Below are 24002 nucleotides of genomic sequence, written 5' to 3'. Positions count from 1 at the left end.
GATCTTCACCCTGGGGAGAGATTTCTGTGAGGAAGGTGGCAGGTTTATTGCAAGATTTATGCCCTAATTTCAATTCTTCATTTTCAGATACTAATGGTGATTAACTCATTCTCAATTATCCATTTCCTTGATGCACGGCCTAACGGTGGAAAAATTCAATTCGCAAATTGTAATTTTTCACTGAGGGCCAGGATTATTACTTTAAGTTAATGGGGGTGCTATATAAACATGAGCTTCATATTGGAATATGATGCTATTTTCAATGGATAATTTATATTTATATTTTTAAAATCTAGAAAAAGAATATAACCGGGCTTTTACTGTTAATTTGTGAAGCAAATTGACTTACACAAAGATGAAAGCAAAATACTGCGGATGCTGGAAACCTGAAATAAAAACAGAAAACGCTGGAAAAGCCCAGCAGGTCAGACAGCAACTGTGCAGAGAGAGAAAGAAACAGAGTTAACGTTTTGAGTCCGTATGACTCCTCTTCAGACTTGCACGAATCACTGCACTTTTACCACTAGCCTCAAATACAACAGAAGCTGGAATTAATTTCCACCCTAAAGAAGTGTTGAATTGTTTGATCATAAGCAGTTGATTCTTTCTCCCCCTGGAAACTGAACATGGGATAGGACCTTTTGGAGGCACGTTTGAAAGCACTGAAGGCATCCTATCTTAGATGGACACTTCAGATGAAATGGTACCAGATATAAAAGCCTGTTTAACTGGTTGCACTTGGTCTTGCCAAGTATTGGGTATATATTGGCTCGGTGATATGCTGCATGGTGGAGTATATGGACTTGGGCTCTACACATGTGCTTGCAATCTTGGTTTGGTTGTAAGGAGGGACTAATGAGTCAGAACAGGAACAGGCCATTCAACCCCTCAAGCCTGTTCCGCCATACAACTGTGATCATGTCCGATATGCGCCTTAATTCCATTTATCTGCCCTTGCTCCATAATCCTTAATACCCTTAAGGCAGGATTCTCCCCTTGGCGAACGGGCCCCACCTCCCGATCGCTGACGCCTAAAATGACACGCGGTGACATCGGGGAGGAACTCTCGATGTCACCGCGCCCCACTTAAATTTTCCAGTAGACAGGGGTGCAGCAAAATCAGCTGAGGTCGTTGACAGAGTCATTAAACTAATTAAAGGACCTGCCCGTCCAACCTTAAGGTCAGCGGACAGGCCAGGAGCCCCGGCAGGAACTAGAAAAAGCATGTAGGTTTTTAAAAGTGTAATTAAGGTTTTTTTAAAAAAGTATGGACATGTCCCAACTCATGACTCAGTGTCACATGAGGGGACATGTCAGGGAATTTTTTTTTTCTCTATTTGTAATATTTTTGACAATGGAGCCGATCTCCCTGAGGCAGCACTTAGCCTCAGGGGGATGAGTGCGCTCTTTTGTGCGCATGTGTGAAAGATCGTACTCTCGGGTTTAGGGATTCCCCCAGCGCCCGCAAAGGGGTTGCATAGCACTTCTGTGCAGACGCCTCTGCGCGCCCACACTTCAACTTTGCCCCTGATGGGGGGCATAATCCTGCCTTTTAAGTAACAAAAATCTGTCAGTCTCAGTTTTCAATGGATGTAGCCTCAATAGTTTTTTTGGGGTAAGATAGTACTGATTTCCGCTACCATTTGTGTTAAAAATGTTTGTTGATCTCATCCCTGAATAGCCTCGCTTTAAGTCTAAGGCTATGCTGCCTTGTTTTGGGCTTCCCTACCAGAGGACTACAAGGACTAGGGGACACAGACTTGAGGTTTTTGGACAAGAGACACAGGTGTGACAAAGAACAAATTTACACAGCGAGTGATAATAACCTGGAACTCGATGTCTATGATGGTGGTGGGAGTGGAGACAATGAATGACTCCGAAAGAAAAATGCATGGGCCTGAGGGAAAACAACTTACAGGGCTATAGGTTGAGAGCAGGGCAACAGCCGCATTTGACCGAGTGTGGCATCAAGGAGCCCTAGCAAAACTGGAGTCAATGGGAATTAGGGGGAAAACTCTACATTAGTTGGAGTCATACCGAGCACAAAGGAAGATGGTTGTGATTGTTGGAGGTCAGTCATCTCAGTTCCAGGACATCACTGCAGGAGTTCCTCAGGGTAGTGTCCTAGGCCCAACCAACTTCAGCTGCTTCATCAATGACCTTCCTTCCATCATAAGGTCAGAAATGGGGATGTTAACTGATGATTGCACAATGTTCAGCACCATTCGTGAGTACTGTCCACCATCTTCAAGGCACATCAGGAGTGTGATGGAATACTCTCCACTTGCCTGGTTGAGTGCAGCTCTAACAACACTCAAGCTTGATACCATCCTGGACAAAGCAGCTCCGCTAGCACCCCATCCACAAACATTCATTCCCTCCACCACCGACGCACAGTAGAAGCAGTGTGTGCCATCTACAAGATGTACTGCAGGAATTCACTAAGTGTCCTTAGACAGCACCGTCCAAACCCACAACCACTACCATCTAGAAGGCCAAGGTCAGCAGATAGATGGGAACACCACCACCTGGAAGTTCCCCTCCAAGTCACTCACCATCCTGACTTAGAAATATATCACTGTTCCTTTACCGTTGCTGAGTCAAAACTCTGGAACTCCCTCCCTAACAGCACTGTGGGTGTACTTACACCACATGGACTGCAGCAGTTCAAGAAGATATTTCACCACCACCTTCTCAAGGGCAATTAGGGATGGGCAATGCTGGCCCAGCCAGCAAAGCCCACACCAGTGAATCAATAAAAAAATGGGACTGATTGGATAGCTTCACAGAGAGCGGGAGTTAACTTGATAGGCTGAATGGACTCCTTCTTTGCTGTTATGACTGTATGACTCTATAAAATCCTTTAATTATCTTAAAGACTTCAATCAGATTGCCCCTTAATCTTCTATACTCAAGGAAATGCAAACCCAGTCCGTACAGCCCAGTTCTCATAATTTGACCCTCGTAGCCCTGGGATCATTAAGGTGAATCTGCCTTACGCCTGACCCCTGCCATGCACCCCTCACCCCCAACCAACCTTCAGGCCAATATATCTTTCCAGAGGTGTGGTGCCAAGAACTGAATGCAGTAATCCAGTACTCTCTCTTACCATGCTGCTGCTCTGCACAATGCAACTAAGCATGAATATACAAAACAATGAATGAGAAAAGACACAGCCTAGCCTTTGCAGTCAGTGACAACCTCATACATCATTCCTGAACCATGCTACCATCTGGGAGAAGCAAAATGCTAGACCATTCAAGAAATTTGCTGCCAAGTTGCTTTCTGATTCCCACGAGATGACAAAACAGCAACTTGCATTGATATAGCACCTTTAACAGAGCAAAACGCCCCAAGGCACTTCACAGAAACAATATCAAACACAATCTGACAGACAGCTGCAAGAGATATTAGACAAGCTGACCAAGAGCTTGGACAAAAAGTTAGGTTTTTAAGAGTGCCTTAAAGGAAGAGAGAGAGAGAGGTGGAGAGGTTTAAGAAGGGAATTTCAGAGCTGAGGCCTTAGGCAGCTAAAGGCAGACTGCCATGAAGCAAAGAAACTTGGATATGGGAAAGAGGCCAGAATTAGAGGACGGGGAGTGATCGCAGATGGTTATGGGCTGGAGCAAGTTAGATCTAGGGGAAAGGTTATGGAGAGATTTGAAAACCAGGATAAGAAGAAAAAAATCAAGAGGTTGCCAGGCCAGTAGCCGATGTAGATCAACGAGAAGAGATGATGGATGCATGGGACTTGGTGTGATTTAGCATATGGGCAACTGAGATGTGGATCAACTCAAGTTTACAGTATGCATAAGATGGGAAGCTGGACAGGTCAGCAGCAGATTAACTGAGATAGGGGAGGAGACCTGCAGGATTGGGAGTAGGTGGTCTTGGTGGTTATGGAGATATAGGTTCAGATGCTCTGCTGAGGTTACCAACAGACAGGGGCCAGGAAGAAGGATTGAGACAGTGGCTAGAGAAAAGAATTTGCGGTAGGGGCTGAAGGTAATGGCTTTTAGTCTTCCAATATTTAATTAAGGAAAATTTTTGTTGAATGAATAATGTGACAAATTAGAGTCAGTGAAGGAGTGGAACAGAGGCTGGTGAGGTAGAACTGGGTGCCATCGACATACATACAGAACATGACATTGGCCTGGATTTTGTAGTCAGTGGCAAAGTGATGGTGCTCAACATTCACCTTGCTGACAGCTCCCCGTAAACTTTTTAGGGGCTTCACAGTGGAAATTTGTGCTCTCCACAGAGGAACCTTTGGCATCTGTGGGTTGGTCAAGAATCAGTGAAGCTCTTCGGATTGAAGAATCCTCATTGCGATGTGCAGAGTCTAAACCAGGAAGATATAATAGGAAATATAAATTAAATTATAATCACATATAGAAGGCAAAATAAAGATTGAGGCAGACAATTGAGTTTGAGAGGAAAGATAAAAGTAACGCAGAAAAAGTAAAAAATAAAAATATCCAACATTTATTCACTTCTGAATGAATGAGACTCCACCATTTGTAAAACAATTCTTTCAGGGTCAGAATATTTATTCAAAGGTAAGTATCACTTATCGTACTATTAAAAATTCACTTAATATTGTATGCACTGGCTTTAACTTTTCCAGCTATCTTTAGTGCAATAGCAGTAGGCAAGCACAGTAATTTCTTGTTATTGCATTGATTTCACTGCTGGATCTATCAATGAGAACTGCTACCCTGGGAGGAGCAGGGAATTTCTGACAGCAACCTCGGATTTTTGACTGTGCATGTCATTTATGTCACTGAAACGTCCAAGATTCTAAAGAGGCTTTGATAGGGTGGGTGCTGAGAGATTGTCCCCACTGGCTGGGAAATCTAAAACACAGGGACACAGTCTCAGAATAAGGGGCCGATTATTTAGGACTGAGATGAGGAGAAATTACTTCACTCAAACGGTTGTGAATCTTTGGAATTCTCTGTCCCAGAGGGCTGTGGATGAGCCATTGTTGAATACATTTAAGGCTGGGATAGACAGCCTTTTGGTCTCTCAGGGAATCAAAGGATGTGGGGAATGGCCAGGGAAATGGAGTTGAATTCCAAGATCAACCATGATCGTTGAATGGCAGGGCAGGCTTGATGGTCTGCTCCTGCTACTTGTATTCTTGTGTTAATGTCTGGATGCCTCAAGTTGCTGTCTGGTTTATTCTATAATAACAGTGAGTGTTGTTAGCCTCACCCTTATCATTAATACAAAATCCAGGTCAAAGCGTTTTCAGATGATGTCACCCAGGGCACCATGACGATGAGAAAGAGGAGGCAGCCAAGGACAGGTCCTTGAAGGACTCCTGAGATATTGGTGTGGGAGTGGGAAGAGAAAGCATTATAAGAGATGGAAATCGAACAGGGTGAGGACACTCCCACCCAGCTGAACAATGGAGGAGAGGCATTTGATGGATATCTTATGGTCAATTGTACCATGGGCTGCTGAAAGGTCGAGAAAGGTTAGTTGGGGGATAGTTTATGATGGTCATAATCATATGGGATGTCAGTTGCGATTATGATGAGTGCCATTTCAGAGCTAAGGCAGGGACAGAAACCTGATTGGAAGGGTTCAAATCTGGACTTCAGGGAAAGGTGGACACAGAATTGTTTAAGGACTTTGGAGAGAAAATGGAGGTTGAAGCAGGGGGCAGCTTGCAAGGACTCCATATAATCGCAACAAACTAGGAACTTACCCTCTATAACTGAAAAGTACTTCTTCCTCAGGAACTTGTCAAATTCCCTTTTAAATTATTCTGGCAATTCCATAATCAGTGTCTCAGCATTTATTTTCCCAGAAAGGACAATGAACCTTAGCAAAAGGAAGCACGTCCTGACATCAAACCAGACTCATACATTCATATTTATTAGCATGAACTCTAGGCCTGTTACCTCTATCCAACTTAAATAACCTATCTAATTGGAACAAATCCAATCTGTTCACCGTTGTGTATTTTTGTCAATCACATCCCACTTAGCTGACTTCTCCAAAGTAAATAACACTAACTCTTGCAGCTTTTCCTCATAACAAAGAACTCTAAAGTTAGGCATCTTGCTGGCTGTTCTTTCCTGCATCCTCTTAATATCGTTGACCCAGTGTTGAAGCATCAATTCTTATATAAGAGATTTATAGTACTCGTTGTTTTGGAATCAATGGTCCCTGTCGTTTTAAGGCTGAAGGGAAAATTTAATTGCTCATTAGCTTTCTAGTGAAATTCCTCCCTTATTAATTTATTGAGAACTCAGATTGAATGCACAAGATCCAGAGACTTGACATGGCTGAAAGGAAGAGAGAATCACAGCTAAAATAATCCACAAGCATTTTTATTTTTATGAAATTTGACTGAAACCTTTGGAGTTAAAATAGCAGAAAGAACTATTTAACACCTTATTAAACAATTACACTATATCACGATGCACAGTCACTTCCAGGCTCATGTCCTTCCTAAACCATGGGGATTATAAAATTCATAGCACTTAGCTCATCGTATGAGATAAGATGATTTCAGCCAGAACTGTAAGGAACAGAATCCCTGTTAACTTAAACTTAAAGTGAATTGAAACTCAACTGTTACACTGACTCAGTGTGGGGGACTGACTGGTGGAGACATATTCCAATCGTCACTGTTGGGGGCAGTTGCAAGGAAAGACTGGTGGGGGGTTGAGAAACTGGATCGAGAACACAATCATGAGTTTTGGAGCAAGAGTTTTTTCCTGAGTTACATAATCTGCTGCAATTATGATTTTACACGATAATTCCAATGGGGACACAGTTATTTCTGAAACATTTGGAGCCAGATGGATTATTACACTTTAGGACAAATGTCTGAATCTGTGATAGTTTAGATAACAATATGGGCTGAATTTTCCCTTTGGCGTGCAGGGGCTGGCCTTCAGGAAGCCTTCCTTTAGCCTGGGAATGGGAGCTGAACTGTCCACTGGAGGCAGCTCCTCTGAGGAGGAAGGGTGGGCTAGAAGGGGGAGGAGGCCAAGAGTTCACATTCAGCCTCCGGGCAGCCACCTTTGGGAGGTCAGGTGCAGGCACAAGGGGCGCAGAGCCAAGAGGTAGTCCAAGGTGGAAGGGGCTGCAGAAAACGTCACCATCCTGCTGCCAGTGTATACAGGTGGTGAAGCAGCTACCTCAATATGTCTGAGGTGCAGTGCCGAAGGAGGCTCTGTCTCTCAAGGGCGACAGTCAACTATATCTGTCAGATGATTGGGCCTGAGATCTCCATGAACTGTGTGGGTGGACACCCCATGCCAGTGGCTCTAAAGGTCACAACTGACCTCAACTTCTATGCCTCTGGCTTCTTCCAGGGCTCGGTGGGTGATCTTTGCGGTGTCTCCCAATCAGCTGTCCACACTTGTGTCAAGCAGGTCACTGACGCTCTGTTCAGACGGGCATTGACCTTCATCCACTTCCGCTGGGACGAGGCCAGCCAGACACAGTGAGCCAGAGGCTTTGCGGCCATTGCTGGCTTCCCCTGTGTCCAGGGTGCTATAGACTGTACACATGTGGCCATCAAGGCACCAGCAGGTGAACCCGGTGCCTTCATCAACAGGAAGGGCTTCCACTCCATGAACGTGCAGATAGTGTGTGACCACAGGATGCTGATTCTACAAGTCTGTGCAAGGTACCCAGGCAGCTCCCGTGACGCCTACATCCTCAGACACTCCCAGGTGCCGGGGCTCTTCAGTGCTCCAGCCCGGCTGGATGGATGGCTGCTGGGTGACAAGGTCTATCCCCTCAGAAGGTGGCTCATGACGCCTCTCCACCATCCAAGAACAGAAGCTGAGCAGCGGTACAATAGGAGCCACATCTCCACAAGGGCTGTGGTGGAGAGAGTCATCGGTCTTCTCAAGATACACTTCTGATGCCTGGACCACTCAGGGGGCGCACTCCAATACCCCCCAGATCGTGGGTCGCTGATAGTGGTTGCATGCTGCGCTTTCCACAGTCTGGTGTTGGAAAGGGGGGACGCAGTGGACGATGAAGATGTAGATCCACATATGGATCTCCAGGACAAGCCTGGGCTGTATGCTCAATGCTCGACACCTAAGTGCAAAATCTGCCAGGTTAGGAACAGTAACTAAGGGCCTTGTTAATAAAGCTGAAAGTCCAACCAAGCACTCATTACAGTTTTGGAAACCATACACATGCAGAAGAAGCACCCTCAGTATTGGTGATATATCTGAATTTATTCTGTCAAGCAAACCAACTTATTCCTAAATAAAAAGAGAACAGTGTTATCAAACAAAACAAATCACAAAGACTTCATCTTGGGCTAACACAAAAGCACCAGCGAGAAACCCGTGGGTGCCTAAGGTGCCTCATGTTTATGTTTCCGGGTGCTGTGTCTTGGTGCTGCCCCATCGCTGGGAGTGGTATCTGAGACAGCCTGCTGACTCTGCTGTCCTGTAGGCCTCGATGACCTTGGCGGGCATCCTCTGACCCGTGGAGCCTGTGCTGGCCCCGCCTGGGAGGGAGCGGCCAGTGCCACAGCTGGCACCTCCCCAATCGCTGCAGCATCATCGGATCCCACGGTCACTGGGAGAGGGGTGGAGGGGTTGCTGCCCTCATCCGGAGCGCCCTGAGAGGTACCAGGCAGCTGCTGCGCAGACAGGAGGTCACTTTGGACCTCCCTCCTCACCGGGGATGGATGGGCACTGAGCTAGGAAACTTGGCGCCCAGACCATCTTCCACACTGGCACTGACCAGCCGAGGTCAATGCTGATGTGAGGGCTTGCTGGTCAGAGCACATCCCCAGGGAGCCCTGATTGTTCTCCTGGAGGAGCCTCTCCAAGAGAGTCACCACTCTCTCCTTGGAGGATGCATGGCGCTTGGACATGAGGCTCACTGCTTCGGCGATCGTCCGCGTAGACTCCTCCACCATGGAGACCATGCCAGACAGAGCCTCATGTATCTCCCCCAGATGGTCCCACACACCCGGCCACATTTCCTGTCTCTGCTGCATCGCAGACGACTCCAGAGGGACATCATCAGGCACCGACTGAGCATGTACCTGGCACCTTGCAGCCCTCCATCTGCTGGCGCCATGGGCACTCTCTGTCTCTGCCAGCTCCTCCAGGGACTGTGAAGTGCCCTCACCGCTGTGCCCCGGGACACTAGCTGATCCCATTGAGGTGCAAGTATCTGTGCTGGTGCCTGCCTGGCACAGGTAGTGTGACGCTGGTGAGACTTCAGGTCCTTCAGGTGTGAGAGGGGGGTCTCTGCTGCTCCTCCTCCCAGCCCTGCTCCAGGGATGGCGGGGAGGAGGGTGGGGGGGAGGGGGTTGGTGACGGAGGTGGGTGGCAGCAATGACAGCAGTGGGGTAGGCCGACCTGCTGGGTATCATGACTAACGCTGACATTTTCCTTACCCTGCCAGAGTGCAACAAGTGGTTGAAGTGTTTGTGACACTGGATCCAGGTGCGCTGCATCTCATCACAGGAGCTCACCACCTCCACCACCTCCTCCCAGGCACGTTTCGTCATGTGGGGGTGGGGGGTGCCCTCCTCCTCCTCCCATCCTGGTTAACCACCACCTCCCCCCGTGCTGTCACCTCCTCGAGGAGGGCAGCAAGGCACTCATCAGAAAAATGAGGGTCACACTGACCCCCCCCACCCATCGGCCTGGCCTGTCCCCCTGCCCTACCCTCCGGCCTGGCCTGCCCCACTGCCCTACCCTCCTGACAGGCCTGCTGACAGAAGCCCTCTGGTGAGCCCTCCTACTTGACATTGTGAGCCACCTTGCAAAGGCGCTTCTGATAAACAGGCTGCCGGGTCGCTACTGGTCTCGGTGGCCAATGCACTCCCACCGCTGCCCGCCCACTCCTGCTATCCTCGGGAGTCGGGCATTATGCTGGGCGGGCCTTAATTGGCGGCGATCGGGTCTGCGCCCAACCACTCCCTACCCCCGGGCCAAACAGAAAATTTAGCCCTATATGTTTCCTTCCCATCACTTGTTGTGATAATTCCTGTTTGGTAGCCCACTGTTCATGCATGACCAGAGGTGCACTTTCCTTGGGATATCTGAGTTAAACACAGGATATATTTCACTTGAGACAGTCACAGATTTTATACCCTCCCCATGATTTAACAGGGAGAGAGTTAACAAGTATTGGGCTCGACACTTTGCTCACCTTCTTGATTATAGTACAGAGCAGAAACTGGCACAGGCTTGCTCTTGCCATGTGTTCTGTTGCATAAAGCAACACACCCCATGTGAGTCCTTGTAAATAGCAGCTGCCGCCTTTAAGAGCTGTAGCTGTGTGTTATGTTACTACCCAACCCTGTCAACAAGTTCCCAGCCATCTGAGAGAGTGTCTGATCAGCATTGATAATAATATGATTTACTTGGGAAACTTCCCTTTGCTGTTGTTGGGACTTGTTGCTCCTATTGATACCTTTTGGTTTAGATGACCATCTTAAACCATGGGCTGAGTTTTACAGCAGCAGGATTTTACCTTCCTGCCGAAATCAATGGAGTTTAGAATGGCTCACCGCATTGTACCCCCCACCCCCATCCCCACCATGATGGAATATGTTTCTTTCCCATATTAGTGCTGCCCTTAAAAAAAAAAGGGGGTCACTTGTTTCGATGATTCCTGTTTGGCGGCTCAAGAACCAACTCATTGCCACTATATTGGCCCATCAAAAAAGGCCCAGTCACCTGGTCCTGGGATCTGTCTTTGCAGCATGAATGGGTTGCTTTTGGAAGATCCCACAACGGTTGGGTCATTGCGCTGCTGGTGAGTAACCTCGGAGGTCCTGCTGCTTGAGGACTGGGATCAGAAGATTCACCCTTGGGAACGCACATTAAAAATGACCTCAAACTTCCCCCGGAAGACGAGTCTGTAAGGGTTTTTCTACAAAAGTGGAAGGTAGTGACATGCCCTGATTTTCTTTTTGTTTTAAATATTTGCTGTTGGTCGTTATTGAATGCAGTAGCTCTGTACTGGAATGTGATATAGCACTGTAGCGCTACAACCTTTCACCTGCACTAATAATGTACAGCCTTCGGTCAATATTCTGCTATTGTGCATCTCACAGGATTTAAATCTTCACCCTCGAACCTGATTTGCAAAGACTTGGGCCTGGGGCCTGAAAACGCTTACTGGTGTTGAAGTAGGCAAGATCAGCAGGCAGTCACTCGTATCGTTTAAATATGAATGGTGGACGGCTGCGCCATTATAGTTCATCAGGATGCCCCAAAATGTATCCTTAAGTGTCCAGGTGGCGAGAGGAGGAGGCTGTCTGCTCCCCCAACAAGGAAACACTTATTTTCAGCTGCTCTCTTTGTAAAGGGGGCTGTGTTAAGCATTGGAAAATAATCACATGGATCTTTGTGAGTCCAGGCCACTGCCCAGGCTTGGACACGTTATATAATTCCCATATCCATTGTGGAAAACACGGGCGTGCCTTTCCTCTCTGTGTGTGTACCCACCTCCGAAAAAGCTCTCACTTCCATTTTAGGTTGAGGCCATGGAAACTCCAAATTGGAGGGTGGAGGGGTGGGGGGGGAGGGGGGTGGTGGGGGGGAGGGTAAAAGTGTGTCTTGGGCAGCGATTGCCCAAGCAGCATTGCATTGGCTGCTCATTATATACAGTGCCTGATATTCTATATTGCAATGGCATTGAATATCAGGTGCTGTGCGTAGTGGGCAGCTGATCTGATGCCGCCTAATTTGCACCACCATCTGAGACAATTTCCTATCCCGGAGAGTCCCTGTTCGCTCCACATCTCCGGCTCTGTATGTTTACAAGACTGAGCAGAAATTCCTGTGTGAATCCAGGAAATGCCATTTCCATATTCCAAAGGAGTTTGCAGTAATTGCACCAGATTCCCACCATAGTTATCATGGAGGTCTGTCAAGGCAGACGGGCAGTTTGGTGGCTCAGTAATTTCAGAGCCCAACAACCCATATGTTGTTAAAATATCTTAAAATTTTATTACATGCAATAGATTCAGATAAGTAAATTATTACAAGATTGTGACTTGGTAACAATTGGTAGAGATCGGGACAATGACAAGAATGTGCTTTGATCCTGGTTGTATAGGGTGTGCCAGAGTGTGAATTTAGCCACATATTAGACATCCAGAGAAATAAAAACTTTGCTCCGATATAAAATTGTATTTCAAATTTTATTCAACAGCACCATAAAGATTACACTAAAACCTTAGCTAGTTGGTCTCCTGTCAGCCAGAAACATTGGTTATCAAATAATAACTCAAACTCAACAAATCATGTAAACATCTCAATTTGATAACTTACATGTAAAAATGTTATTGGTTGTTAAGAACATGAACAGAAATATCACACACAATAAATGAACAGTTTTGGGGCCTGTTGTTGTATTCGAGTAAATCAATCTCCACATTCACCAAACATTAAAAAAGTTGCATTCTTTAGAAAGTAGGCTGTAACTGCAAATACCTCTACTGAAGAGTTGAGAGTATGAGTGTTGCCTTGCTCGTGTGCAGTTTACCTGCCAAGTTGTTGGCAATTTACTGGGGTCTCATTTATTTATGTTCTTCCGTGTCTCTGGTGTTGCAGATAAAAACTGCATGAAGTGCAGTCCAAACCATGCACTGCAGTTGTACCCTACTCATTAGAGTGTTGTACTTAAAATACCAGGCAAATGGACACTGGTTTCTCTCAAATGGCTGCACCACTGGCTTGTGGCCATATAATTTATCCAGTTTACAACACACAGGTACGAGAGACAAAATTGGGACATACTTAAGCCATACAGTGTCAGATTAGGATTAATTGACAGAATTTACTTGTTTATGCCAGCCCCTCACTATAGCAATCTTGAGATACTGATCATCATTAGCACAGCACAGACTGTTTATGGCTGCCTTCCTAATAAAGAAATGCCCTTCTGGAAGGCCCAGTGGTGATAGAGGTAGAGTACTGGACTCACATGCAGGGGGAACTAGCATTGAACTCTAACCCTCAGTGACAATCAGGCCTGACTATCCATTGGGCTGGGCTTCAAAATGGGGGGTGGGGGGTGGGGGGAAGCAGACACTTCACTTGGAAGCTAACAGGCTCCATAAAATACCAACTTGCATAACCCCATGTTGACAGCAACCATGGAAAATCCATGACTGATGCTGTCCTGGTGCCCTCAGTGCCACAGGGGTAATGTGGAGGCACAAAAGCAGCAGAGGTGTGCTATGACGTTTAATGATATTAACAACAAACCCCTCCAGCACAGCCAGACAATTACAATAGCACACCGTATCGCTTCTCAGTGCTTTACAGAAAGTCGAGTGTATGTTATTTTGCCATCAGTCCAGTACAAACAATAATGAATGGCACTGGAGCTTACTGACCTTTTCTCAGCAGCCTGTACCTTTGTATAAACTTAAAAATTAAACAGCTTCGAAACGCAACACCATGTTCAATCCTCACAGCCTGAGGGACTTAGTCATTGTTAACATTGAAACAAAAAGTGGGGACGCCATTATATTTTTACAAGAAATGTTGGTGGGTGATCAAATATTTGGAGATGATGTAAGGCCCTTTGGCCCATCCTTAGCTCATGCATCTAGAAAGAACCTTTAGTTTCTCATTCGTCTGTCGCTCTGTAGGAATTCATAGTTTTTACCCCAATGCCCTATCTAGACAACTCTGACATTGGTGAGAAAGTTAAAGCAATTTTGTTTATGGTTTCAAAGTTTGAACTAAGCACCATTTTCGGGATGAGCACGGGGGGTAGCACATAGGCTGAACCAATTAAGTCAGATTTACACCTTTCTTAGTGAATAGGAACAAAATCTGTGGAGTTACCTCATACACAAAATGCAGTAAACCTCTTTATTACAAACGCATGGGTATATTGTGCTTTGGAGATCAGGGCACATCTCAGTTCATAACAGAGTTTCTTCTGGGGCCGGGAAACAGGTAAGTTATTTAACAAGAACCTTTTAATGACAAGATTGTTCTCTGGAGTCAAATGCTTATTTTCTCAACGGGAATAAGATTTCTAGTCGCTAAACAGTTGCCATGGGCATTATTAATCAGGATCTCAAAATGGTATTTATTGGAACCAGATGCAGTGCCAATATTCTTGAAGAGAAAATGTTAAGAACATTACAAATTAATAGCATAACAATGTATTTGTTTAGAAAAAATGTTATTATACTTAGAAAGCACCGATCAAATCACAATTTTAGTCATGGCTTAAAGCTCCTTTAAGTGGTTAGGGGTATCCAAATTGTTAATGCTAGAAAAAAAAAGTTATGAATACAAGTTGAGGAAAAACATAAATTTATAATCACACTAATTTTCTAGCTAATTTTAGTGAGTGGAAAATATAGCTATAAGTAATTGGGTTCGAAATTGGCAAGTTCAGGTTGTGCATGGAAGGCACAGCTATCAATATTTCCTGCGTGTTAACAGTAACAAATCTGTAGATATGTTGTTTGCTTTAATTTTAATATTTGTCAACATCTTTACATAGAGGGACCTTTGGAAACTTAACCCAGCAGTAAATGTGTCAAAGTTTTTTTTTTCTCATCAATAGAAATGATTGGACATAGAATCCACTTTTGCTTGAAATTGATGTAGAAATGCCATTTCAAAGCTGTATTCCAGGGTGGTGAAGAATGAACCAGTGACCCCTTTCAGGTTTGTCAATTATTGCACTGAATAGCCACAGACTGCAACCCTGTAAGGACAACAAGCCTCATCTGACCTACAGCATGGCCACATTTCTATATGTGAATGGAAACTCTTCCTCAAATTATCTGCACCTAACCATGAGTTTTGCTGACTGGCTGCTGGAGGTGGTGGGGTTGTTGGGGGTGTTAAGAACATCTGGGTATATAAATAGCATTGGCAGCCATGCTATACAATGATCTAACTGAGGTACTTAAGATCGTAACAGGTGGGGTATGAGGCACCTATGGCACCGGTTTGATGAATAGTAATGGTCTTGTTTGTCAGTAATGGGCCAGTTGGTAGAACTTTCGCCACTGGGTCACGAGGTTCTGAGTTCAAGTTCCACTCCAGGACCTGAGCTCAGGAATTAAAATCGACACTCCGGTACAGTACTGAGGGAGTCCTGCACTGTCAGAGGTGCTGCATTTTGGATGATGAGATGTCAAAACAAGGCCCCATCTGACCTCACAGGTGGATGAAAAAGATCCCATGGCACCTATTTCAAAGAGGAGCAGGGGGGTTATCTCTGATATATTAGCTAATTTTTATCCCTCAATCAACCAGGTTATCTGGTCATTATCACGTTGCTGTTTGTGAGAGCTTGCCGCATGAAAATTGGTTACCATATTTCCTACATTACCACAGTGACTACTCTTCAAAAAAGCACTTCGTTGGCTATAAAGCACTTTGAGGCATACAGTGGTTGTAGAAAACGCTATATATGTGCTTTTTTTTTACCATCCATGTTCGTAAGGACAACAGTTCATAATGGAGGGGGAGAGGGATGTTAGTTGACCATGGCTGGGATTTTACAGCCCCGCTGTGGGGATGCGGTGGGCCAGCCAACAGTCCGTGGACTTTCTGTGGGACTGAACGATCCCAGTAGTGGGCAGGGCCGAAAAATCCCGCCTCATGTCTTGTGCTGGATCATGTGCAACTACAATGGTTTGCTTTATGGCACCAGGTATTCAATTCCAGGGGTTAACATTCCTTGTGAGTGGGTTGAGGGGTGTGCAAGGTTCCACTGTCAAATCGGAAGAGCATCACTGGGCCTCATAAACTTTTCTTTTTTTCATATGTATTCAGAAATAACATCAGTTTCAGGGTGGAAAAACCCTACATGGTGATCATTCCTTAAAACCGTGAAGAACAGAAAGTATTAACTTTGATTGACCTGAATGTGATGGCAGATCGATAACACTGAGATAGCAGGGTGTTTGTGTTTGTACACCTGTACTTGTGCTATAAAAGATTTTTCAGTGAGAGAATGTATATTGTAAACATTAGTTAAAGGGTAAAAAGTGCTTGGAAATACAATGTATAAAATGAAGGCATGCTTCTAAAAAAGTAGGAAAACCGAGAATTTGAAGTCCCGGACACTGACGTGCCACCAATGTTCAAGAGATCAACCACTGGACTTCCAAAACATTTGATAATTGCATGGCTCAGGTAATCTTTATAATGCTAATAGCAGAACAAGATAACAAAAAGAGTTTTGGGGACTCTTTACACTAAAATTCATTAACTGTAGTGAACCACTCTTCACACACACAAACTCAGTGCTGGACCTAAAGGACAGCATAATGTTGCACTTTCCCTTTAGCACTGTGAAAGCTCCCTCTGGTTTACAGAAACAAAACTAGAGGAGATTCGGGAAATGGTTCCACTCAATAGTTAATAAACTGGGCCAGAATAGTTTAGTAATCAGCAGCATTGGGTGGGACATTTTAACTAGAGTTTCCACTTATAGACACTCGTTTTTTTAGTGGATTGTCCAGAGCTCTCACTAATGTAACCTGGACACACACAGTTTTTAAAAAAGTCCATTTTTTTTCCCCTCTGGCTTTTGAGTCTTCTGGTTGGACTTATCAACGTTTTTGGTAAATTCTGATCAACAGCAAACAAAAACGCTTGGAATATGCAAGCTCTTATCACAGTACCTGTTCTAAACATCAATCCGCCTCGCAGATTTTGATGTTGAAAACCCAGACATTGAACCCTTGTGAGCTTTGCTCTGTAATTTTTAAAACAGTTGTGTATTCTGCTATGCAATGTCAACTTTAACACAAGATTTTAGTTGTGCTGTGTTTGCACACTTAGCAGGTAAGTATTTTAATTTCTATTTGTGTTTTAGGTTCTCCTACTCCTAGACACACATTGATGAGCCGGTATTGGGTGAGTGACTTTTTCTTTGCTGATGCCGTTGTGTGTTTGGTTATCAGGTGGTATTTGAGAACAGCTGGGGGTAACCTGACAATAATTTACTTCCCTTCCTGGGGGAAAGGGCCAAACTCCCCCAGTTACAGAGGCACGACCACCCACAAAGAATTGGCTGCGGGTGAAGGGAGGTGGACCCTAATCAGAGGGAGTTCTAGGATTTGACATGAAAGGGAGTGGAAGCAAAGGGTCACAACCAGCAACAAAAAAATTGTTCGGGATGGAGACATGGCTCTCTCATCCTCCGCTGATGTATGTGCCCGTGCCAGATGACATGGCTGTGATCTGGAAGTCAATATGTGAGGAATGCCTGGCTTAAACTCCTATTCCACCACTATGCATTGAGGTATCGCCTCATCAAACTACCATATTTGGATAAAAGCAAAGTACTGCGGACACTGGGAACCTGAAATTAGGACAGAAAATGCTGGAGAAACTCAGCAGGTCTGGCAGCATCAGTGGAGAGAGAAACAGAGTTAGTGGGCCAGCATTTTATGACCCCGACCACCTGGCGGGATATTACAGTCCCGCCGAACTGAATGGAGATTTAAATGGCTCACGCCGCCTCAACCGGGCAGAGACACACTATGGTGAGGCCGTAAAATCCTGGCCAGATGGTGCCAGGCCCGCTGAGTTTTTCCAGCATTTTCTGTTTTTATATCATATTTGGAATTATGTTCTGTTTGTGCTAGCAGCTAAAAATGTTGTCTATGTTATTCAACAATTTCTATAAACTTGCTCTTTAATGTCAAATATTTTTCAACCTAAATGCCAACTTTGAAATAACATTTTGGAACTTATTGTATTAATTTTCTAACATTACTTTACTGAAGTGAATGACATTCAAAAATATTTAGTTAGACCTCTCCATCGTTCAGTGAAATGAATAGAACCTTCTTTACTTGGCAAAGCTGAAACCTCAAGGAACAATATTTCTGATACCTGCTCCACTTTACTGAATTATATGTTCTAGAGAAAACTCTATGCTCATAAATAATAATATGCCAACAATGGTGACTAGTGAAAATATCCCTTCAAACCCGAAAGCATTACAGGCATTAGGTGTTCCATTCATATAATGAATCCTTGCATCAAAAATGTGATTCCTCAGGATTGTTGTATAGTTTCCTCGAGATATCTGCATCAGTTAGACTAGTGCTTATTGCAGCTTTAAATCCCAATGGATGTAAAGTACCAAATAATATACTCCACATAAATCTGGCAACCCAAAGCCTATTCATTCTCAAATGGCAGATATAACTAGGATTCTCTTATTTTCAGAATTAATGCTTGTTGCGTTGATTGACACTGAGTGCTTGATTGACAGTGTCATTACTTAGAGCACTCTACTCAATACCCATGTCCTTCTTCCTTAACTCCTTTGAAATTTGCATATAGAATTGCTCTCTCGCACTTGCTTGGGCATGTTCATTTGTCTCGCAATATTAAAAGAGTGATGTCTTTTCTGAAGAAAAATGTTTGTAGAAATCTCTCATGAAAACAATCCTAATTTAAAGTTCTAATTGTACAAGTGTAGTGTTGCTGCTGCACACGCTATGATGTGGAAAGGTTAAGGCCAAGCAGTCCTCACCTTATGATTCCCTACTTGGGCAGAGAGGTGAAAGAATTGCTCTGGTCATCATGTAAGAGTTTTGTGATGATTTTGAAATGTTTTGTAATGTTCTTCCAGATATTTTACGAATAAGGTATATTTTTCAAAAAAAAGTGTAAATGCATTCTTTTTGAATTGGTTTACAATGTCATTACATATAGCAACCAGAATAATTCTTCCTACCCCCCTGCATGATGAAACTACTGATTGCAACTGTATTATTTAATAGGATAAGAAGATACTGCATGCTAAAAGTGTTGGAGGCAGAAGGCTTTTTTGGGCCTAGGTAAGAAGCATAAGCCTACAGATTCGGAGCCCTCCACACTGCATTTTCTAGCCTAAAATGCCTCATTTACATTTTTAATGTAACACTGCCGCATAACTGCAATTGCACTGTAACTGCTTTAGGCTTTGTGCCCCTTCCATTAGGTATAAATCAAATTGTGGTCTCAAAGCGTTAATGAACATTGTCTATCTACATCCATCATTGTGCAGATATCCATCAAGCTAGTCTTTCACACTGACATCTTCAATTGGGAAGTGACACTTTGAAGCACATCAACAGGAGTACCTCAGGGACAACATGAAGAAGGTATGAGTTGCAAAGTATTCCTTGGGGCCCTATGCCGAGGATTCATCACGCAGTTATTGTATTTTGCCTCCTTTGTGGAATTTGAGCATTTCAACTAAAGAGGTTTTGTTTCTTCTGTTAAGAGACATTGGCCTTGAAATTGGATCACAGAAAACTAATGGCACTAACAGCTTGCTGGTATTATCCTAGTGAGGCTGGTCGATCATTTTTTTTTTGTATTTCTGCCACCTGTCTCATTGGTTTGCATGGAGTACATCCCAACTTAGGCATAATCAAATTTCTAGGCCAGTCTCTCCAAATTCCAAATAAGTTCAGGTCATATTTACTCAGCACTGTTACTCGACATAGAATAAGAGATTCATCATCCGAAATGGCAAAGAAACAGGTATGAATACAGACTTAAGAAAACAATTAAATATAACCCTTTGAGTACTGATTGTCTATTGCGGCTTTCAGAATGTTTTTTTTTAATTATACGGTATCTGCAGAAATGAGTTTCTGTAAATGATGATCCTTTTGTAAAGGAGATTTAACACTATGCCACCATGGGACCTCTCTCCAACTGCAGCATTCCCTGAATCAGTGAAAATGCTGCATTATCATGGAGCAGCTGTGAAATAGATCCAAAACAGAAGCTGCAAATGGAGATATTCACTGGAACATCAAAGGGCTTTTTTAAGAGGTGGAAGCACGCATCATTTAAATCAGCACAACTCAAAACCATATATTAATTAGGATGCAACTTTATTCCACTGTCTTGTTTTAAGATGAAATTTAGTAAGTTAAATTCTGTCCAATTTTATGTATCAAACAATGAACATCTGGAGTAATTATATCAATTTTGCTGCAAATTTAGGATTTTGAGAAGAGCTTTGGTTCCAACTAACCTGTTCCTTTCTAATATATCCCTAATCCATCTACTCAATTTCTCAACAGATCTAGAAACATTCCTAAAATCTTCTTAAATATTCTTAAATCTTCTTTTTAAGGTTTCTCCACAAGTGTAAAAACATGGCGCCTTCCTTTCCTACTGCTAATTGGCATATTTTTCACATGTGTCTCCCCTGCTGATCATGGCACAAAAGTTTACAGCCATTCTTCACTAGACTCTGAGAAGAGATAACAGCCTTGAAATCACTTCCATTGAGCATTTATTCCAACTGGGTCATTTTCTTGCAGTCCAGGTGTCATGCAGATGTTGATGGGCAGTGCATCAACGGTCACTGATAAAAGTGTTCACATCCTTGTTAGTTATGATTCGATCACTGCAACCTTATGATGCGTATTTAGAAGTTTATTATTGGGAGGTGCCAGTCACTCGATGCCACAGTCAGCACACCACTGGTTGATTAAACTCTTTGAATCTTGCAGTGATATCATCATTAATTTAACTTTTCACAGAGGATTTTATCATGCATTAACAGATTGAACATTCTGTGTCACCCATGGCATCCATTGCTAAAAAATAACACATCCTTCATAGCAACTCTAGATAAGACTCCTTATTCTGATGGTTAAAATAACACTGCAATAAATGTACTATAAAAATAATAGTGCATGGTGAGTTCAAATGACAAAATAAACTATGATATTTATTCTTATATTTTATATTATCTGAGCTCCCTCAATGAAATGTTCATCCATTGTTCTCTATTTAGTTGACAACATGTTCCAGAACTATACGATAATATTCAAAGAGACACAGGAATATGAGCTGGAGTAGGCTATTTAGCTCCCTAAGTTTGATCCATCATTCAATGAGACCATGACTACTCTGCACCATAACTCCATATATCCACCTTTGCCCCGTCTCCCTTGATATCTTTGGCTAAAAAAAATCTGTCAACCTCTGTTTTAAAATTAACAATTGATCCAGCATCAATTACCAATTGCAGAAGAGAGTTCCAAACTTATACCACTCCATGTGTGAAAAGTGTTTCTTAATTTCAATCCTAAAAGATCTGGCTCTACTGTTTTGACTATACTCCTGAGTCCTAGATGCCACAAACTGCAGAAATAGTTTCTCTATAGTCCATCCTATCTATTCCTCTTAATATCTTGAAAACTTTGATAAAATCACCCCTGAACCTTCTAAATTCTAGCGAATACAATGCTAATTTGCATAATTTTTCCTCATAATTTACCCCTTGGAGACCAACTATCATTCTGGTAAATCTATGCTGCACTCCCTCCATGGACAATCTATCCTTCCTAAGGTGCCCTGTGGAGAGCTGTGCACAGTACTCTAGGTCTGGTTTAATCAGGGCTTTGCATGGCTGAAACATGACTTCTAATCCTTGTATTCTATTCCTCTAGTTATAAAGGTCAGCAAGCAATGAGCCTTTATGATTATTTTGTCTACCTGTTTTTGAAATATTAAAAGATCCCATGTAACTGGGCCCTAAAGTCTCTTTGAACCTCCACTGTTTCTAGCTTTTCAGTGTTTAGAAACTATTGTGTTCTATTCCTTTTAGGTCCAAAGCGGGTGACCTTAGGTTTGCCTGAGTGAAAATCCATTTACCACAGTTCTGTCCGTTCACTCAATCTATTATCTCTTTTTGTAATTTGATGTCACACTGCTTACAATGCCGCCTAGCTTTGTGTCATCCGTCAAATGGGAAGATTCAAAAAATCTCCAACGGATAAGACCAACTGCTTTCCTGTCCTCTTTTACTTTCTGTTGCTGTGTATTATTCCCATAGATTCACTCAGTCTGCAGAGCTGACAATACAGCTCTCAGCATTTTCCTAATGAGCAAAGTTGTGATTAGCTAGCAAAACCACACTTTTCAGATACCATGTTCCTTTGCTGTTAACAAAATCATCTAGTGGCCCTGCCAAGAACTGCTGAGGCCAAAGTGTCAGTCAAAGCCAGGTCTGATACTCAGTGACCTTCTGAGGTGCGAATGAACTCACCACTATGAAAGCTACATGGCACCATGCCTCTAAATGCTTCTTTGAGAATGAAGAATCAATATTGCTGGATGAGATCTGATGATCAGCAGGAATAGTTTACGTTTTAGTGTTAATATAGTTAGTGTCTATTTGTGCAGTAGATCAGATGCCACAACAGGAACATATGTTCCAACAATTAGGAAAACCAACATGAGCAGCAAAGGTGGCTGAAAAAAAAAATCTTACATCTGCTCATCGTGCGCAATACAATCTGGAGGCTTCGGTATGTAAATTTAGAAATTTAGAATTAAAGAATAGAATTATGGAACATTTAACCTAAATTATTATGAAAATTGATATTTGTAGTGTTGGAGCTAAGATGTTTTAATATTTGGTTCATTTTATCATCAGTGACTTATGGAAACCAATTTCTCTCTGCAGCACAGGTTCAGTAATTTACCCCTACAGCACGTAACCATTCCAAGCAAGTCTATTACTTTCTGGTTTGTCAATGCTGGAAAGCCTAAGTTATTGTTCACTGAATCAAGGCATGGCTAACATAATAGGCTGGACATTCCTCTTCAAATCTGATATAAATCTAGTTCTTAAAAGGTTCATTGGTCCAGTGGTCTACATAGGACTTTGAACTCACTGCTTTAGTGTTAATATAAATTAAGATATGGTCCACTTTATAACCAACAGTTACATAAAGCTGTTTTCAATCAGGTCTTCCCAGTATGATGTGTAGTACACAGATTCTATACTATCCTGATAATGTGCATGAATGCCAACCACAGTAGCATCCTCCTCTACTGCACCACTGTAGCATTTCCTATCACATCTGAGAGTTTCCTTGGCAGAAAATGTGCTATACAGTTTTGTATGTAGCTGCTGGAAATTGGATTCAGACTACCTATTGTTTTATTAGAGACTCTTATTAACTGGCGAGTGAGATAGAGGGGATCTTAAAGCTTTTTATGAGTTCAGCTCAATTCTAAGCCCTAGAGGTGAAAGAACAATATTCCAATATAGTAGGCCAGTTCCCTGTAACAACTCAAATTTAAGTAACCAAGAATCTACTTGCCTTTTTTCACTGAGAGAAAATTTAGCTGTCAGCATCTACCAATCAATATTGGAAACAAAGGAACCTGTGGTTACTATTATTCTTGAGCCAAGTGCAAGAGTTATGTGAAAGACAGTAGAATAAAGTATGGGCTGTTCAGGTATTTTTCAATGGTGCACTTTCAATGCACAATCATGTGGCTTTAAATCAGCCTTGCATTCTGATTTACTGTTGACACTCTTTCATGCCCAATAGTAATGCATGGACTGGTGACCTTACATATTGTCTTTTACTTTTAACTTTTATATCGAAAAAAAAATTCTGTTGTGAAAGAACGTTTGAGTGGTGATATTATTTCTCAGTGAGTGAAAGTTGAATAATGCGTTCCAGTTCCTCCTCCTCCTGCCTTTTACGTTTCTCTACTTCCTCTTGCTCCTTTGTAGAGAGTTCCATAGCCAGTCGCAGCTGCTCATCATAGTTGGGGTACAGTTGGTTGCTGGGTATGTGCTGGGTGCTGGGCTGACTGAGGATGTTGTGTTGTGGTGTTCTGAAACAATTATTGTGCACAGAGTTAGAAACAAATGATAAATAACTGCATGTGAACTCTCTTCTGGAACATCCTAACTGGAGGCAGACCTCTTATACTGTTAATATTATGTTCTCTGAGTCTAAGAAAACCTTTCAGGAACCTGACAATATTATGCAATCATTGGAATGCTAATAAAATGCAATATTACAAACATAGGCCATTCTTTCTCATGTTTTTGGTATTTTTAGTTCCCTTATTTCACTGCAGGTCCAGTATAGCATTTGGAGGCAAGGAGGAGGGGTATAATTTTTTTTTTGAACAATGGATCAATCCTATGATAAAAACAAAAAAACTGCGGATGCTGGAAATCCAAAACAAAAACAGAATTACCTGGAAAAACTC

The 24002-nt window shown here is 43.1% G+C and overlaps 1 protein-coding gene across 3 annotated transcripts in view; it reads right to left on the bottom strand.

The window, feature by feature from the left end:
• Nucleotides 1-20249: 20249 nt before the first annotated feature.
• The window catches only part of ankrd13b (ankyrin repeat domain 13B), a 344010-nt gene continuing 340257 nt past the window's right edge, over nucleotides 20250-24002 (bottom strand). For all 3 annotated transcript variants that reach the window (XM_041198330.1, XM_041198331.1, XM_041198332.1), the window contains one exon: nucleotides 20250-23618. In XM_041198330.1, coding sequence (XP_041054264.1) covers nucleotides 23423-23618 — 196 coding nt within the window. In that variant the 3' untranslated portion in view covers nucleotides 20250-23422. The remainder of the gene's footprint in view (nucleotides 23619-24002) is intronic.

The sequence above is a fragment of the Carcharodon carcharias genome, chromosome 10, assembly GCF_017639515.1.
Source record: "Carcharodon carcharias isolate sCarCar2 chromosome 10, sCarCar2.pri, whole genome shotgun sequence".
Lineage (NCBI taxonomy): Eukaryota > Metazoa > Chordata > Chondrichthyes > Lamniformes > Lamnidae > Carcharodon > Carcharodon carcharias.
The sequence above is the reverse complement of the archived record's forward strand: the minus strand, read 5'-3'. Positions and strand labels throughout refer to the sequence as shown.